Source organism: Dreissena polymorpha, chromosome 12 (genome assembly GCF_020536995.1).
Source record: "Dreissena polymorpha isolate Duluth1 chromosome 12, UMN_Dpol_1.0, whole genome shotgun sequence".
Classification (NCBI taxonomy): domain Eukaryota; kingdom Metazoa; phylum Mollusca; class Bivalvia; order Myida; family Dreissenidae; genus Dreissena; species Dreissena polymorpha.
Window position 1 is genome coordinate 50,177,758 of NC_068366.1, and position 19,790 is coordinate 50,197,547.

General features: G+C 36.2%; 1 protein-coding gene across 5 annotated transcripts in view; it reads left to right on the forward strand.

The window, feature by feature from the left end:
• The window catches only part of LOC127852332 (syntaxin-binding protein 5-like), a 113,724-nt gene that overhangs the window by 79,295 nt on the left and 14,639 nt on the right, over nt 1–19,790 (forward strand). For 4 of the 5 annotated variants that reach the window (XM_052386265.1, XM_052386266.1, XM_052386268.1 and 1 more), the window contains 2 exons: nt 6,260–6,384; nt 10,360–11,413. The exons of the other annotated variant lie outside the window; for it this stretch is intronic. In XM_052386265.1, the coding sequence (XP_052242225.1) occupies nt 6,260–6,384; nt 10,360–11,413 (1,179 nt within the window). The remainder of the gene's footprint in view (nt 1–6,259; nt 6,385–10,359; nt 11,414–19,790) is intronic. 5 annotated transcript variants of the gene reach the window in all.

A 19,790-nucleotide genomic window follows, 5' to 3' on the forward strand; every position in this document is an offset into this window, starting at 1 on the left:
CACCGAGTCCATGCGCATCTTCAAATCAAAATCTTTTTAAAATGATTAGTTAGTCAAAAAAATTTAAAAGAACAATTATAATAATATTTAAAATCATAATTAATTTAATGTGCACGGATTCAAAATAGATAAACTAGTTAATAAAAAAGCATGCTGTTGTTTTGTTTTAAGAGATTGCATTCCCGTTTCTAAAGAAATTGCTGTCATCCGGATAGAAATAATTATTATTATAAAAGAATGCAAATAAAAAAAAATGAATTTATAAAAACAAATACGATTATCACGGGCATGTATTAATAAATTTCCAATAATCATTTGCCATTGTCATTTTTAGAATTGGCTAAAGTACTTTAAGTTACTTTGTGTGGGTTTATTGCGCCGTATGATTATTGTCTTTATATTAAACGGTCAACAAACATATTTGTTTTGGGTTTAATTTTGACGACAACATGTATTTGCATATAAGCATATTTAATGTGTCTGGCCAAGTTAGTTTGTTTCCTGCCCGTAGTGTATGTATTTCACACATAAATGTCACTTAATTATGTTTTGGCACATACAAGTGGTCAAGACTCCAGCAGTTGGTGTATTTATAATTGCTTGTTGTTTTTGCTATTATATTTTAGCTGAGACGATTAGCAGTTTGAAGCCACATCAATAACCAACACTTAATTAATTGTTGTTAACCAGGTTTTTAACCAGGTTTTCCGAAGGAAAAAACTGGTTATTAGATTGGTGAATGCGGGCGGGCTGGCTGGCTGGCGGGCTGGCAGGCGGGCGGAACAAGCTTGTCCGGGCCATAACTATGTCGTTCATTGTCAGATTTTAAAATCATTTGGCACATTTGTTCACCATCATTGGACGGTGTGTCGCGCGAAATAATTACGTTGAAAGAATCACGTCAATATCTCCAATGTCAAGGTCGCCACGACTAAAAATAGATTTTTTTTAAAACAAACTTACAAAGGGGGTTAATTTTGTTTGTTCATTTCAAAAGTTCAGTTTGAGTTTTCTCCCTTTATCAGATTTTTTTTTCACAATGAAAACCTGGTTTTGTGACAATTTTGTCCCTTGTTTTGTTAATTATCAGCATATTATAACTATTGTTTGACTATGCGTATATAAAGTAGTTTCATTTTGTTTATATTATACAGTTGATATCGCTAATCATTACCCGATAATCCCGTATATTCCAGTTTAAAAGCAAATTCCGGTAAATATTTACGATAAAAGTGCTCAAGACACACACACATTCGCAATTATTCTTAAGTATCAAATACATTTTGGCATTTGTTACTATTTAAAGATGTGATGAAATAACGTCCAATCGGGGCGTTTTTTTCCACTGAACACGCATAAAACGCCTGCCGTGATGTACATGTTTTTATACAACACAAAATACACCCAAACTTTCCATGCGACGTTGTACATGTCTGCATAATTTTCGCGCGCTTTTTATGGAGACAAAGGATATTTTAGCACTGTTTATTTGACGCTAGAATTTGTTAATGTTGCATCAACATTAAAATTCGGAAGCGTGTTTCGGATAACAAATTTAATAAAGCTCATTTCAGAATCGAACAAAACATTAACATTGTGCGTAATTTATTCAACAATAACTTGTTAAAGCGCATTACGTGGCATATGGTTTATTAAAACGTGAAAATAATTAATATGAAAGTAGCGTAAATCTAGGTTTCTATGCTACACAAATGTACATGTAGGTGTATATCTTTTCACTCAATCCTCCGCATACGTATGCGGCAGATTTACTCCGCGAAAGTACGCGAGGTTAAAACAGACTCGGCGTCGTTGCTCGGATCGATGCCGAGTGCCTCGGCGATACACCGCGTGAACACTCGACACGGCCGCCGCGTACTAAATTTCTGGCCGTGGTGTAGCCGCGGATTATGTTTGTTCCGCGTTGGCTGTACTGTATATGCAGATTTTGCTTGCAAAGTTACTTAAATTCACCAAAAATAATTTGTAAAAAGTTGAAAATCTGATTGTTTTTGCATGTTTACCCCACATGTCTTGTTTTAATACATATATATAAAGATATATACTTTTTTTGTCCCCTACCAGTTTTACCCAAGGGGACTTATGGTTTGCGCTCTGTGTGTCTGTCTGTCTGTCAGTCCATCACACTTTTCTGGATCTTGAGATAACTTTAAAAGTTACTCATTTTTTACATGAAACTTTAAACATGGATAGATGGCAATATGGACATTATGCACGTCATTTCATTTGTTCCTACATCAAAAATTCTGGTTGCTATTAAAAAAGTTGTGGTTGCTATGGCAACAAATAATGATTATTTTTTAATCTGACAATGGTAGAGCTGGTAGGGGATATATATTGCTTGGCAATAGTCTTGTTACTTTTGGTCTTCATTTATGGCTATATGACAACTACAGACTGGTATTACATTTTAAATATGGTCATGAGGTGACTGACAGAAAACATACAATAAGTGCAAGAAGTGTCGTGCACGCTGTTTAATGGGACAGCAGCTGTTGTATCATATTTAATAAGTCAGCACTGATTATAATATCTACTGGTCCAAAACATTTGTGTGTTTTTTATATAAACGGCATAAAATATTGACTGAAAGATGTTATGATAGTCATTTTCGATTTATTTTAATATTTGAAGTAATAAAAAACCAAGACAAAACATTGCAAACACATTTTGCATATCACTTTTAGACTACACGGGTATTCCTTGCAATATTATAGCAGCAAATGATATTTATCTTATTTCGACAGCAAGAACAGTTACTTGTTTATTTGTTTTAGCATGCCAATAACCTCAATTTCAAAAAATTTACTTAACTATGCAGGCCTTTTCCTGGCGTATCTACAGCTCCGTTAAAGAGACGCATTCTCAAAGCAAAATGGTTTTAAAAATTCCCAATTTGTTATAAAAATTCAAATTAAAAATAAATGAAAAATAAATAAATAAAAGAAGTGTCTAGTAATAATTATATCTCAATCGTATTTCAAGTACATCTTACGAAGTATATTATTATTATTTATATAATAGTGTTGTTCTTATTTGAATTATTATGAAGGTTTATGTTAAATTAGTTTTTCCCAAATCTTTGGGCTTTTTGCTCACAACAAATCCCAATCCTGAAATTGCTTTTTAGCTCGACTATTATATATGAAATATATATAGTGGAGCTATCCTACTCACCCCGGCGTCTGCGTTTCCGTTCCTTCCGTGCTGTGCCGTTAGCGTGCAAATGTTAAAGTTTTCGTACTACCCCAATTATTATCATTGTCCCTTGACATATTGCTTTCATATTTTGCATACTTGTTTACCAACATTACCCCCAACCTATAAACAAGAGGAGACAACTCTATCAAGCATTTTGTCATAATTATGGCCCCTTTTCAACTTAGAATATGCAGCAAATGTTTAAGTTTTCGTACTACCCCATTTATTTTCATTGTCCCTTGACATATTGCTTTCATATTTTGCATACTTGTTTACCAACATCACCCCAACCTATAAACAAGAGCAGACAACTCTATCAAGCATTTTGATATAATTATTGCCCCTTTTATACTTAGAATATGTATATTATTGATAAATCTATGTTAAAGTTTGCGTACTACCCCAAATATTTCCTATATCCTTTGACATATTGCTTTTATATGTTGCATACCTGTTAACCAACATGACCCCAACCTGTAAACAAGATTAGACCACTGTATCAAGCATTTTTACATAATTATGGCCCCTTTTACACTTAGATAATTGAACATTTTGCTTAAATTGCCATAACTTCTTTATTTATGATCACATTTTATTATTACTTTGACAAAACAACACTTACCTGAATACCACAATGGATTCCACCCAAACAATACCCCACGCCCCTACCCAGAATCCCTTCCCCCCCCCCCCCCAACCTCCCCCCCCCCCCAATTTTTTTTTTGTCATTAATAAATTACCCCACCCCACATTATACCCCCCTCTCACCCCCCAACCCCCCCCTACCCCCCACCCCCGCAATTTTTTTTATTTTTTTTAACATCATCTTATAAATTACCCCACCCCACATTATACCCCACTCTCACCCCCCCCCTACCCCCCCCCCCCCCCCCCTACCTCCTCCCCCCAAAAAATTTGTTTTTACCTTTTTTTATTTTTGAAAGATCGTCTAATAAACGACCACACCCCACATTATACCCCCTCTCAACCCCCCCCCCCCCCCCCCCAATAATTTTTTTTTTTTTTTCCTTTTTTTATTTTTGAAAGATCGTCTAATAAATTATGGAATATAAACAATTTCCCCATGATGGCTTACGTTATACTGTCAAGCACTCGAATACTCGAGCGCGCTATCCTCTTACAGCTCTTGTTTCTCAAAATGGCCAGGAAAAGGCCTGTTATGCCATTTGCACATTATCTTATCATGCTTATATATATAAAGAGGGCACAATTATGGTGAGCCATGATTTCCGTTATGTTCAAATTAAGCATTGTTGCCACTGGGTAGATTGATTGTAAATTATGACAAAAGAATGCTGGGACAGAGCTTTCATTCAAAACTTTGAACCAACAGAGTCAAAATATTTGAAAGCAAAAGTAAAAAATAAGAGAAATTACTGATTTAAAGACCATGAATCCAATAATGTTATATCTCATTAAAAATGTTTAGCAGTTTTAATTTTTTGAGTTCAAAATTTGATATATATACTATATTCTATTCATGATGCACCTGTCACCTGACAAAAAAGTCCATACATATATCTGGTTTAGCATGCATAACACATACAGTACAGAACATGAGGAACCAACAAAATCCTCGGTCACGCCACGGCCATTATCATTAATATTTACCAGTATTTGCTTTAAAACTGGAATATAAGAAATTATTGGGTAATGAGTAGTGATCAACTGCATTTTATGAACAAAATGAAACGAGTTTATATACGCATATCCAAACAATAGTTATAATAAGCTGATAATTAACGAAGTAACAATTAAGTCTTGATTATTGATGTGGCTTCTAACTGCTAATTGTCTCTGCTAAAATATAATAGCAAAAACAACATTTAATTATAAATCCACGGCCATCTGCTGGATCCTTGACCACTTGTAGGTGCCAAATCAGCGGCCTGGTCTCCTTGATGTCTCGATATGAAAGGGAAAACAATTGTACATAATTACGTGACCTTGTTTATGTGTGAAATACATACACTACTGGCGGGAAACAAACTTACTTGGCCAGACACATTAAATATGCTTATATGCTAATATATGTTGTCGTAAAAAATAAAACCCAAAACAAATGTGTTTTTGATTGTTTAATATAAAGATAATAATCATATGGCGTAATATAAACGCACACAAAGTAACTTAAAAGTACTTTAGCGGATTCTAAAATGACATTGATAAATGATTATTGGAATTTAATTAATACATGCCCTTGATAATCTTGTTCTGTCTTTATAAATTTGATTTTTTTTTCTTCGCATTTTTCTTAAATAATTATTAATTTCTTAAGAAACGGGAATGCAGTCACTAAAATCAAAACAACAACATGCTTTTCTACTAACTATTTTGAATCTGCGCACATTAAATTAATGTTGATTTTAAATATTATTAAAACTGTTCTTTTAAAATTTATTGACTAACTAATCATTTTAAAAGATTTTTTATTGTATGATGCGCATCGACTCGCAGATGTCTGGTGGCACAGATGCGAAGCATCACCTTAAAATGCATCGTGCCGCAGCATCTGAATCGGCTTCAAGGGCCGACTCGGCATTGACTCATTGCGCCTTGACTAGACTAGGCAGTTTTGTTCCGCGTGGGCTGTACTGTACACTAAAGAATAAAAAAGTAGACCTGAAATGTGCAAAATACTCAAACGCTCATAAATATACAGGGTATCAACCAATATTGCAAATTTTTTGTTAAGAGAAAAGTCAGTGGGAATTCACTCGATATAAATATACATTCCCAGTGGCAACACACCCTTATAAGCAGGGGCTTCTATGTATACTCACCGCATAGGGTTGTCATCATAATTATGAATCGAGCGATATTTATTGTTACCTAAACAATATTAGTCCAAGGGTCCCATTGATCCCAAGTTGGTATTACCAACAACAATTGTAAAATTCAAAAAAAAAAGGAACATCAGATTTTCATCATTCTTAGTGTTGAAGTTGATCAGATTATAATGACAACCTTGGTCGCACCTCTGTACCCTCCCTATCTTGGTGGCCTGCTATTCTAGGTTCCATGGACCCCTACCAGAGGGCCCCTAGGTCACCCCGGGGCAAGAAACCCCAGCCTTCGCCCCTGGACGGCAGTAACTCCGCCCTCAATGAGGATGGTGCTAGGTCACCAACCAGTGATCAAGTAAGTATGATGGGTGTGACAAAGTCGGCAGCTATTGTCTATAATAAATTGAGCCTCATTATGGAAAGACTAGGCTAAATGCATGTGCGTTAAGTGTCATCCCAGATTAGCCAGTGCAGTTCTCACAGGCTAATCTGGAAATACACTTTCTGCCTTAACTTGATATTTGGTAAAAAGATGTCTTCCTTTTAAAGAAAAATGCCATTAAAGTGTCATCTCAGAGAAGCCTATGTGGACTTCACAGGCCAATCTGGAACTAGACTTTAGGCACATGCAAACCCTGTTTCCTCAGAACAAGACTCAATTCTACACTGTTTGAGCCATTTCAAAACTGAAGTCCATCAATTTGTGGATAAAAAATAAAAACATTGGAAAGTTTTGTTTCTTATTATTGTTTATGGTATATAAAGATAAAAGTACATTCACAAAATGTATTGACAGTGGTTATTAATATACCATCTGAATATTTACATTTGATCTGAATATTTACATTTGACTATTTATAACAGATTACATTTATTATAAATATATTTTCCACACAATAATTGGTTTGTGCCAAAAATTAAATTATTATAGCAAAATAATGCTACCATAAGTAAAATACATTATTTATTGCTTTAAAAACAAAATAGCATATTGCTTGGGAGACAAATCATTGTTAATAAACTATGTTTCCAGTTATTGAGCATATTGAATATATATTTTGTATATGCCTTTTTAAAAGCAGGCGTATTATGTATTTACCGTATTTACCTTTATTGACCAGAATCATTCACATATCATTTCCCAATCTTGTGTGGCATTGATGAATGAATTTATACAAAAAATATGAAAGAATGGCAGATTTTATTTTGTGCCAAAAAATAACAAAAAAATTAAAAGCAATCGACATACATCATTGTCATCAGTACAAACATTAGTTTTAAAAAACCTGCACAATTTTCAGTATTGTGAATAATATTTGAATGATAATGGTAATTTTGTTTTAAGAGGTTACATTTGTTGAAAATGTATGATTCTTGCTGATACATTGGTATTGAAGTGAAATGAGAGGTTTGCTGAAGTGGGCTTTTTAAGTCATGCAGTATATAACATTTGAATTCAGAATATCAGGTGTGCCTAGTTTTATTCTTCCTTTACAAAGTAAAGGGGGTGTACTTGATACATCATGAATGTCTGTCACCAACTTCGCCTATACTTGCCAACATACAAATTTCAAACTTGCAGGCATTGTACCATGATGTGAAGTTGTTCATGTGAGATTTTTACTATTCTTCGTAAAAAATAAATAACAGTCTGCCCCATTTGCAGGTTAGATATTCTATGACTTTTTTAATCTTAATATAAACTTTTAGCAAATAAACTTTATATTCAGTAGGTTACATCATATAGTAGTCCTTTAAAAAGTTTGGTAAAATTATGCCCCTGTGGTAAACACTTACCACACTCTAGTGGTCACAAGCTGGGGTAAACACTTGCCACATTCTAGTGGTCACAAGCTGGGGTAAACACTTGCCACACTCTAGTGGTCACAAGCAGGGGTAAACACTTTCCACACTCTAGGGGTCACAAGCTAGGGTAATCACTTGCCACACTTGAGTGGTCACAAGCTGGGTTAAACACTTTCCACACTATAGGGGTCACAAGCTGGAGTACACACTAGCCACACTTTATGGGTCACAAGCTGGGGTAAACACTTGCCACACTCTAGTGGTCACAAGCAGGGGTAAACACTTGCCACACTCTATGGGTCTCAAGCTGTGGTAAACACTTGCCACACTCTAGTGGTCACACACTGGGGTAAACACTTGCCACACTCTAGTGGTCACAAGCTGGGGTAAATACTTGCCACACTATTGGGGTCACAAGCTGTGGTAAACACTTGCCACACTCTAGTGGTCACACACTGGGGTAAACACTTGCCACACTCTAGTGGTCACAAGCTGGGGTAAATACTTGCCACACTATTGGGGTCACAAGCTGGGGTAAACACTTGTCACACTATAGGGGTCACAAGCTGGGGTAAACACTTGCCACAATCTAGGGGTCAAAAGCTGGGTTAAGCACTTGCCACACTATAGTGATCACAAGCTGGGGTAAACCATTGTCACACTCTGGGGGTCAAAAGCTGAGGTAAACACTTGCCACACTCTAGTGGTCACAAGCTGGGTAAAACTTGCCACACTCTAGGGGTCACAAGCTGGGGTAAACACTTGCCTCACTATAGTGGTCACAAGCTGGGGTAATCCCTTGTCACACTCTGGGGGTCACAAGCTGTGGTAAACCCTTGCCACACTCTAGTGGTCACAAGCTGGGGTAAACCCTTGCCACACTCTGGGGGTCACAAGCTGGGGTAAACACCTGCCACACTATAGGGGTCACAAGCTGGGGTAAACACTTGCCACACTCTAGTGGTCACAAGCTGGGGTAAACCCTTGCCACACTCTAGTGGTCACAAGCTGGGGTAAACACTTGCCACACTAGAGGGGTCACAAGCTGGGGTAAACACTTTCTACACTCTATGGGTCACAAGCTGGGTAAACACTTGCCACACTCTAGGGGTCACAAGCTGGGGTAAACACTTGCCACACTCTAGTGGTCACAAGCTGGGGTAAACACCTGCCACACTCGAGGGGTCACAAGCTTGGGTAAACACTTTCCACACTCTAGTGGTCACAAAGTCACTTCCATATGTTTGCCCTCATGTCTAAGATTTATTTGGAATAGATTTTCACTTACGTTCTTTATTTTTGTCCAAAAATGTAGAAAAAAAAAGTACAGGTGTTTCAACATTAAGAGACAGTCAAAAGTTCATTGACGATCTGATACATGTATGAAACGTATATAGCGTAAATAGTTTCCATGAATAAAAGCATGTTCTTTTTGTGGGTGTTCTGTTTTAAAACTGTCCTGATCAAAAAATGTTTTTGAATACTATCTAAACAACCACATTACCTGACCTCATTTTGACCTTGACCATGACCGACATTTGGACTGTGAAAATTCAGCAGGTCCAAATACTTTCCATGGTTTACTCAAAATTAACTTCAATGCTTGCTTGCTTGCATGGATGTTATCTATGAAATCGTTCAACACACCCATATCACCTGAGCTCATTTTGACATTGACCTGCTTTTGACTTATTCAAATGGGCTAATGAATCAATACTGACAAAGCTTCCACTAGGGGTTTATACCTTTATTCAACCCAGCAGTCAAAATTTAGTTTTAATCATGCGCAATTTAAAATATTGCAGAGAATATGACAGTTTCTCCTCAAATAAGTTTTTGTCGAACTATTAGTATAGCTGTACCATGTTTCCCCTAATAATGTTTCCTTTATGTATTTTCCTCAAATATTAAACTTTTTTCAGGACAGTCGTGTGAGCGATTTAGTATCTCATTTGATCTCTTGTTAGCATATCAAATAGTCAATCAGATGATGAACGCTGCAGTTTGATTTATTTATAGGTCATGCTTCTTGCCTTCTTTCTATACCTTTGTCTTGTCAAGTAGTTGTATTGAAATTATTTTGACAGGATTACATAAACAATAAGAGTGAATCAAACAATGCTTGCTTTTATAAAAACCATTCTTTTTTATGTTTGAATGATTATATAGTAGATAGTGTATATTTCTGTATCTTTTCTGCAGTATTATGTTGTGTCATCGTTTGGAGTTGTCAGGTCAGATCATTTTTACCGGCATAAGTATACTAGCCTCACAGCTATTTGCTTTTGAAACAAAAACAATTTCTCTTAGTGAAATAAAATAGCGGGGGAATCCAAATGCTTTTCTTTTTTCAGGTGTTAATATAGAATCCCATGTGTCACTATGGTAGATTGTAGCACATAGTTTTTGTGTGTTGTATCTCTAAATTTTTCTTATTAGTATTAGTTGTTATGTTTCGTTTTGTTTGATATTTGTTTTCACTTTGGTTTATTTTTGTGTGTTTTGTTCTCTTTCCTGCTTTCAGCCAGTGACACCTGATAATATTCAGTCAAATCCAAAAGCCCCACCGCGAAAAAAACGCCCTAACCAGAACTTGAAAAGCATCAACGAGGGAGATCAGTTGTCTTCAAAATCAAAAGAACCCCAATCGGCTCCTATTCGAAGCAACTCATTTGAATTTGGTATTGCCGGTTCAGAAACTGAAGTCAAGCTGCCAGAAGGGTCAGGGAATGGCGTCAGCACACCAGCAGTTGTGAAAGCGGAGCAGGACCAAACTGTCATACCGGGATTGAATCTGATTCCCCCTACTCCTCAGGTGAGCCAGAAAAACACAGAGAGTCCGGACAAGTCTAGAGAAGGCTTCGAAACTCTCCAACCTACCCGGCTTGTGCAGAAGAATTCCCCCAAGAAATTGTCAGCAGTTCGAACCTCATCACTTCCCTTAGTGCCAATACCTGGTAAGGAGCAGATTGGAGAGAACATAAGTAGTAAGTCGAAATCACAGTCAGAGGAAGACTTTAAAGCCAGTCTGACTGAACCGTGCTTGGCTGACGGGAAGAATTTTAAGATAAGGACAGTTAACATCGATACGGAAAGTCTAGAAAAACCACAGCATCACGGACGCAAATACTCAATGAAAAAGTTTAAAAAGAAATTAAGAATTGGCGGGAAACACAGGGATAAAAGCTCTGAAAGGATCTCGAAGACTGTAGACCCTAATGATAATGACATAACTGCGGAGAGCGAGGAAATGTCCCATGATGAGTTTGCAAGTCACGAAAGTCGTTCAGAGAATGAAGACAACATTTTAACGGATGACGAGTTCTTAAGTCCTAACCAGAATATGAGTGACGAAGCAGTGTTTCACTCTGCCACCAAAAAAGATGGGTTCTTGAGGCGAATGAGTGTTAAAATGCAACAGCTTGTGTCGAGGAGTGGGTCTGATAACTGTCAACCTGAGTTTGATAGACGGGGTCGAAGATGCGTGAGTTTTTTGGACTTGATGGACGATTCAGAATCTAACCATGGGGTGATTTCAAAAAAGACTCTGCGAGAGATGATCACCGTCCCTCACCATGGTAGGTAGCCCGTGTAGTTGTGCCAGCCAGGTGTGGTCTTGTGGTGGTGGAGAGCTTGCCAAGACTGCAGTGTATCCTGTAATCATGGAAATCTGCATGGCCTTGTTGTACTGCTTGCATTATATCCTTTCACCTTTTTGCATCTTGATGGTTATTTCTAGTTACTGTGTTTGGTTTTTTATCTTTGTTTGATTTTCTATTGATGTTGTAACGTGTTTTGTCTGACCTTCACTTGCTTCTGTCTTTCACTTACCAACTTAACAACTTTCTGTAATTACTCTTAACAACCCCGCATTCAAGTGTGTGAGGCTTCCATTCAAAACTATTAAAACAGTAAAAACCTATTGTTTATAGTTGAACAGTAGTTTATTGGTTTTTGGGGGTCGAAAGACCTGTTTAGCATTTGCAAACACAAAGAATAGCAACTTTCAAATAGCTGTTTTATATGTGTATGTTTTATATAAATGAATTTTGCTAGTTTATGTTAGTTTTTAACAGGTGTTGCTCAGCAAGAACATGCTTTTCCCTACTTTTCCTTACAGATCTAGGCAACATTCCACTGCAGACAACCTTATAAAATTGTTGTTGTATATTTTCAATTTCCAGTTTGATAGACGAAGAAGCAAACATCACCAGCTGCTTTGTTATCACGGAAATAATGATACATTGTGTAGTTGACCACTAATATATGAGAACTTAGTAATGTACTTACTGCTTTTTCAGGGTAGGGACATTTTATCAGACTGTCCAATTACCCCACCCACCCCATAGAGGCCTGGTAATTGTGTGTAGTAGAGAAGCAGCACTGTAAACTTGTATCAGTTCTCAGGGAAGCACCAGAGGCCAAACTTCTTGGGGTTTACAGAAATTATCAGGAAATTTTTGGGCATCCTTTCAGTGCAGGAATTTATTTAAAAAAATTTTCAAATATGCTGCATCAATGCATCGCATAGTGTCTTCCCTGGACAGCTTAATCAGGAAAGGCACTTTCCACTTTTATGGTTTATTTTAGCTCGGCTGTTTTCCGCTGTCCACCCTGCTAAAACCTTAATATTGGCTCTAAAATCAAAGTTCTTCCACCTACAACTTTGAAACTTCATATGTAGCTGCACCTTGATGAGTTCTACACGCCACACCCATTTTTGGGTCACTAGGTCAAAGGTCACTGTGAACTCATCTTCTGACAAGCTTTCATTTATTCAAAACTGCACCCGCAACCGAGTGTTGGCACCCGCTTTGCGGTGCTCTTGTTGTTCTAAGGAAGTCTCTTTTTAGCAGAAATCCATAATCGGTAGAAAGTGTTGTCCTTCATGTCCCTGATTAGCCTGTGCATACTACACAGAGTCCTTCATGTCCCTGATTAGCCTGTGCATACTACACAGAGTCCTTCATGTCCCTGATTAGCCTGTGCATACTACACAGAGTCCTTCATGTCCCTGATTAGCCTGTGCATACTACACAGAGTCCTTCATGTCCCTGATTAGCCTGTGCATACTACACAGAGTCCTTCATGTCCCTGATTAGCCTGTGCATACTACACAGAGTCCTTCATGTCCCTGATTAGCCTGTGCATACTACACAGACTAATATGGGATGACACTTTATGTCCCTGATTAGCCTGTGCATACTACACAGACTAATCTGGGATGACACTTTATGTCCCTGATTAGCCTGTGCATACTACACAGACTAATCTGGGATGACACTTTATGTCCCTGATTAGCCTGTGCATACTACACAGACTAATCTGGGATGACACTTTATGTCCCTGATTAGCCTGTGCATACTACACAGACTAATCTGGGATGACACTAAGCCTGTGCATACTACACAGACTAATCTGGGATGACACTTTATGCACATTAATGAAGACCATTTTTCCGTGAATGCAGCACATATGATGGTTAAAAATGTGCATTATGATTTATGAGCAACATGTATGTAGTGGCTGAATCTGGGGTTTAATATGAAGGGAAGAAGCTGTTAACTGGTATGCCTTTAGTGCAAAAAGCATGAGGTCTGAGACCATGATAAAGATCCTTATTCAATTTGAGAACATTGCTGCACTGACTGAAATAAGGACAGATGAAAATAGAGACATGTGTTTTGGCCACTGGGGGTTCCATTTTAGAGTATTACTGTTGGGTAAAACTTTATGTAAAAAAGTTGATGTTGTAGTTTTCAGTTGTTATGATTCGGGCATTTATTAGTGAAAGTTGCTGGTTTTTACTGTGAGTGTATGGTTTTGTTTTGCATTGCAACTTTCTTTACCTAAAGTTTTACGCCATTTGTTTTTTTGTTTTCAGACAATAATTTGCATTGCAACTTTCTTTACCTAAAGTTTTACGCCATTTGTTTTTTTGTTTTCAGACAATATTATGTAATGCATGGGGGGATAGTGGTTAAGTCTGCGCTCTTTTGATCATTTTGGGTGTTACTGTTAAATTATTTCTGCCATATTTGTTTTTGTATTTATTTTTATGTTTTAATGGAAAATAAGTCTGTAAAATCAACCTTCATGGTACAAAATTTAAAAAATATTATAAATTATTTAAATTTATTAAATAATTTATTTTAGTGCTCTTTAACTGAACTCAGTTAAATGCCATTGGTAATATTGTTTATTGATGATGATACTAAAAGTTTGATAGTTGTATAGTAGTTGTTATGAAAACTAATAGTTTGAAATTGTCTGAAACCAAATGTAAAAAAAAGTATTTACCAGTGTGTATTGTTATTAAGTGCGGGTGTTATTAAGTACAGTGAATATATTTTAATTGAATCATACCGTTATACCTCTACAATCATTAAGTAGAAGGTGGTCTAATGTTTGTCCACACTTAGAAGCAACATACTTGTTTCACGCTTTTCAATGCTCAACATACAAACTCTTGTGCATTATTCTTTACTTAATGAAGAAAATATTATCTTTAGTTAAGTTAACAAAATTGCCAAACTTCTGCACATTTCGCAACTTTTAATTTCTACTACATGATTTTTGTCAAAGCAGAATGTGGAAAGCTGGATAAAGCATTCACAATAGTCAAGCATATATTTGTGCCATGAGGAGACGATGTGTAAATGTAACACTAAGTAAAGCTCAGAACATAAGTTTGTCAAGAAAACATAAACAGTGTTAAAAGAAAGGTCACACTTAAATGGTTTTAAAACAACTGCAACTGTCAAAGTGTTGGAAGCATTGTCTCAAAAAAGCGAATGCAATGTTAGGAGTAATTTTTGGCTATTATACTGGCAGGACATTTCTCCAACAAGGCATTGACGGTTGAGACAGGTCAAAACCTGGTTGAGACTGCTTTACCACATATTTTCTAAAAAAATTCACCATGAAGGGGGTGTACCCCCCCCACCCCCCCCCAGCCCCGTTGTACAAATGTCAATGTCACATAACGGCAAATGATCCATTATGTTGCTGACCACTATCTAGCTAGTTTCATTTCCATCTTTAGTATCCCAATCATAGTTGTCCTCTTAAAGCGCTCAATGCTCTCTTAGGAATGTGAGGCGTCTGGTATAGTTGTAAATGGTATGCTGTAAGTGTATGTCATTATTTCTGTTTTCAGTTGACAATCACTTTAAACGTTACTTTCTACTCTTTGTTTCAGAATGTTCAGGTAGTGACAGTTCAGTTATTTGTTCTATATGTTTTCAGATCATTAAACGAGTGTCACTTATTTATTTAGTTTCCCATGTTCTGTTTTCAGCCTGTTACCAAGTTTTCGGTTTCCGTTGGGTTTTTGTTATGTTTTCTGATTGGGTTTCTATCACACTTGTTTATAGATAAATGGCATTTGCATGAGTCCCACCACGTATCGGCCCAGGCTTGGCAACAAGCCCTGTGGCCCAGAACTGAAACGAAGTCGTTCCCAGGGAACACAAAGAAAATTGGTGAAAGTGCAAAATGTTGCGTCGACCGAGGACCCTAACTTCTCGGGAGGTTCTGTATATGTGTAACATCTCCCTGTTACCATCTTCACTGTGATTTTAGTTTCATGTTTTTTATGTCTAGCTTCTTATTAGCTCATGTGGTTCCTTGGAGACTCGTTTCTTTATTTGCTTATCGTTTTTGGTTGTTCCCATAAAAAGTTTTTTTGCAAAGTCACTCAAATTTATTGTTTTTATGGCCTCCTTGAAAGAAGCCGGCTTATATCTGAGTTCCCAAATGTCTGTGGGAAAATTCTTGTCTCAGTGAGTTGGCGTTGCACGGATAGCACAAGTCTCTTCCTCAAAGGTCAAGGTCATACTTAGAGGTCAGAGGTCAAATTTTTGGATGGATTAATAGATTAATTGGGAACAAATGTAAACCCTGAGATAAAGTGTTGCATGTAAAACCTGCCAATACCTACCTCAATGGTCAAGTTAAGAGGGGAAAGGTCAACTCTGAAAACAAGTGAAATGTGGGTGCATCAGAAGTTGTCCTATCAATATACATCTCTTGTTTGTGTTTTATTCAGATATGATGAGGAACAATATTTTTGCTAATTTCTTTTACTATTGAAATAAAATATCCAATTAGAAATTTTAAGCTATGGCTGGGAACAACTGCTTTTACAGTTTTAAAATGCCAAGCAATGTGTAATCTTTGTGTAATTAATTACATAATTGTTGTGGTTTTATATTGTTTATAAATGTTTTGTTTTCAATTTCTGTTGCGATTATATGTGTGTTATTATCAGCACTTTGATTAAAAGTTTAAAAAATAATTGTTGAACACCTTTTGGTTTTTATTTGAAAATTCTGTTTGTGGATGTTTTTTTCATTAATTGATCATGACTGGCAGATGACCGCTATTAATTTTCAGGTCACTAGGTCAAAGGTCAAGGTCACAGTGACTCGAAACAGTAAAATGGTTTCCTGATGATAAGTCAAGAATAGTTAGGACTAGGATCATGAAACTTCATCATAGGTACATTTATCATGACTGGCAGATGACCCCTATTGACTTTCAGGTCACTAGGTCAAAGGTCAAGGTCACAGTGACAAAAAACATATTCGCACAATGGCTGCCACTACAACTGACAGCCCAAATGGGGGGCATTCATGTTTTACAGACCTTGTTGAAAGTTTGTATTAAACGGTTTCTCGACAGTTGTCTTGTTTTTATTAATGCTGGTTAAAATATTTCTATAGAACTAAAAAGTTCTCCCCTGGGTCACTTTCAGCTTGCGCATGGAAATCAGTAGTTTTAATTTAATAAAATCATTATGACAGAAATGTATGCATAGCTATATGCATGTGAACATTGGATAATGGAACTTTATTGTAGTAAATTTCTCATGGAAGTAGGCAGGTTTTGTAGGCATAGTATATTTTTTGGCATGGAATTTATTCTAACAATTTCATTTATATATCATTGACAATGGATATATGTGCCTGAAAAGAGGAAATATGCATTGCTTAATTTTTTTTCAATATAAAGTGAGAAATATCATCACCATGCCGCTTTCAGTTTTTTGTGTGCTACATTTTCAGTTCTGTTTAGTAGATTTTATGTGACTTTATGTCCTTATGCATCATATTTAGCGTTGAGATGTATGATAATATATATTTATTTAATAATTGTGATTAGTTTTATAGCTCATTCTGGGAACACCGGTATTTTGCGGGCGGTTGAGGGGTCTGCAGAAGAATTACTTAAGCTCAAAAACTTAAGCTAACTTTAATCGCATAAAAATGAAACTTAAAAATATTGTTAATGGCATAATAACTCGGTAAAGTATGATCACTTTAAGCACTTCTCAATTATTGCTATTGAATTTGGAAAAAAATAGCCACATTTTCCTTGTGCGCGCTCTTACTCCTTGGCATTGCCATGTTTCTTCTATGCCATCATTGGTACATCAAAATAATACTTTTTTTCAGAACTTTAGTCATATGCTTACATTTTCTAACATTCTTATGCATATCATTATAGTGCTTTGACATAAGTTAAGCAACCAATTGCCATCATCGCCTTGTGTTTAATGTTCAAATAATTTGTTATTCCCCGCAAAAGGCGAAGTGATATAGAATTGTGCTTGTCTGTCAGTGTGTCCGTCTGTCTGTCACAAACTTTGTAGGGCTATATCTCAGAAACTAAGTAAGATGTCAACATGAAACTTAGCAGGTTTATAGATATCACAGAGGCGAAGTGTAATGCACAAGAACCATAACCCTACACTTTCTTAACTAAGAGTTACTGCCCTTTGTTGTATTTGTATGATGTAATTTTTCCAAGCTATATCACTGATAAGCTACAAGATTTCAACATGAAACCTAATGGGTGTGTAGATAGCAATGAGGAGAATTGCAATTTATAAAAAAATTACCCTTCACTTAATTATTACCTATTAATTATTACCCTACACTTAATGACTATACTGCATATCAAGGGATTTGCACCGATCCATAAACAAAGTTTATATGGCAGGGATATCAATTCAAGGAATTTGCTTGTTAATATTAATTTATGTATCATGTTAAAAACAAGTTTATTATTAGTTCACTTGCGCACATAGTGCTCATGGGGAGATTTTAGGATACCATGTTGTAAGCTGTTCGTCAGTCAGTGCAACTCCTGTCTGTTTACTTTTTATATGCCCGTTTTTTTCAAAACGGGACGTATTATAGTTTCACCCTTGGCAAGCCGGCGGGCGGCATCCACAGCAGTGTCCGCTCTCTAATTCAAATGGTTTTCATCCGATCTTCACCTAACTTGGTCAGAAGTTGTATCTAGACAATATCTAGGTCAAGTTTAAATATGGGTCATGCCAGGTCAAAAACTAGGTCACGGGGTCACTTAGTGCATTTCAAGGATTTAGCATGGTGTCCGCTCTCTAATTGAAGAAGTTTTCATCCGATCTTCACCAAACTTGGTCAGAAGTTGTATCTAGACAAAATCTAGGTCAAGTTTGAATATGGGTCATGCCGGGTCAAAAACTAGGTCACAGGGTCACATAGTGCATTTCAAGGATTTAGCATGGTTTCCGCTCTCTAATCGAAGTAGTTTTTTTCCTATCTTCACCAAACTTTGTCAGAAGTTGTTTCTAGACAATATCTAGGTCAAGTTTGAATATGGGTCAAGGTAAAGTTATCAAGTTTTCCAAACCTTCAAACGGGTGTATCTTGTGACAGTTTGGCACTCTTGTTTTCTAATGTCTTCTCCTGAACAGCTAGACAGATTTTAATGAAACTTCACAGTAATGATCCTTTGGGTGACCCTTTTTCAAATACATTAGAAATGTATTCCACATGAAGGTTTGGAAGCTATTAAAAATACATTTTTAAAATGACAATTTTTTAATTTCGTTGAAACCACTAGGTTTAGGGTTTTAATATTGTGTGTGTAACATCCTCCTATGTTCCTCTATTGAGTTTGTCCAAATCATGCATATGGATACTAAACTGGATAGGCCATGGATCTCATTATTTGTATAGACTTATATAGTGCATTTATTTTTTTTAAATCTATAAAACCATAAGTGCAATGGGTTACTTGTTTTCCTAATATGTTCTCTACCATAAGTGCAATGGGTTACTTGTTTTCCTAATATGTTCTCTAGTAAAAACTTCATCAACAAAAATCTTCTCTGAAACGGCAAGTTCGAGAGCTTTGGTATTTTTGGCATGTATCATTGTTTGCTGGTCCTTTATCATGGTATTTTAAATTTTGCTTCTGTGGTCAAAACTGGACACTTGTAAGTGTCACAAGATTTATAAAGACTTATATTGTAAATAACTTAAAATATCTGCTCTGAAACCAGTTGGGTTAGGGGTTTGATATTTGGTTTGTAACAAGTATAGTTTTCATCTTCTGAGTTTGCCCGAATCATTAATCATGTGCCTGAATATAAAACTAACCACTACCAGGGGTCACATAATTTATATAGATTTGTATGATAAATAAACTTCAAATGTCTTATTCTCTGAAACAGCAAGGGTCAAATTATGCCTTGAGGGAAAAAAATTGGCGCCACACTAGGGGTGACTTGTTTTCTTTTTTTTTATAGAAAAAATGTTTAATAATGTCTCATGCCACATTGGTGTAATACAGAGTTAAAGAATAAAAAACTTATGACACAAACACCATAAAATCTACCCATAACAGGTCAGTATAACACTCCTCAGGTGAGCGGCACTGGGCCTTTATGCCCTCTTGTATTTGGTTGTTGTCTGTTCTGTTTTGTATATTGTTTTTCTAATTAAATAATAGCATTTAATAAAAAATTATTTGAATATGAGCCTACAAAAAGACAAAAAGTCTGCCCCAAAAAGTACATGTAGAAAACATTTTTTTTATAAATGTATCAGAATAGTATGTTATAATTTTGTCACAACGCATGTAAAATTTAAGATCATATAATTGAAAGAAAACATTTGC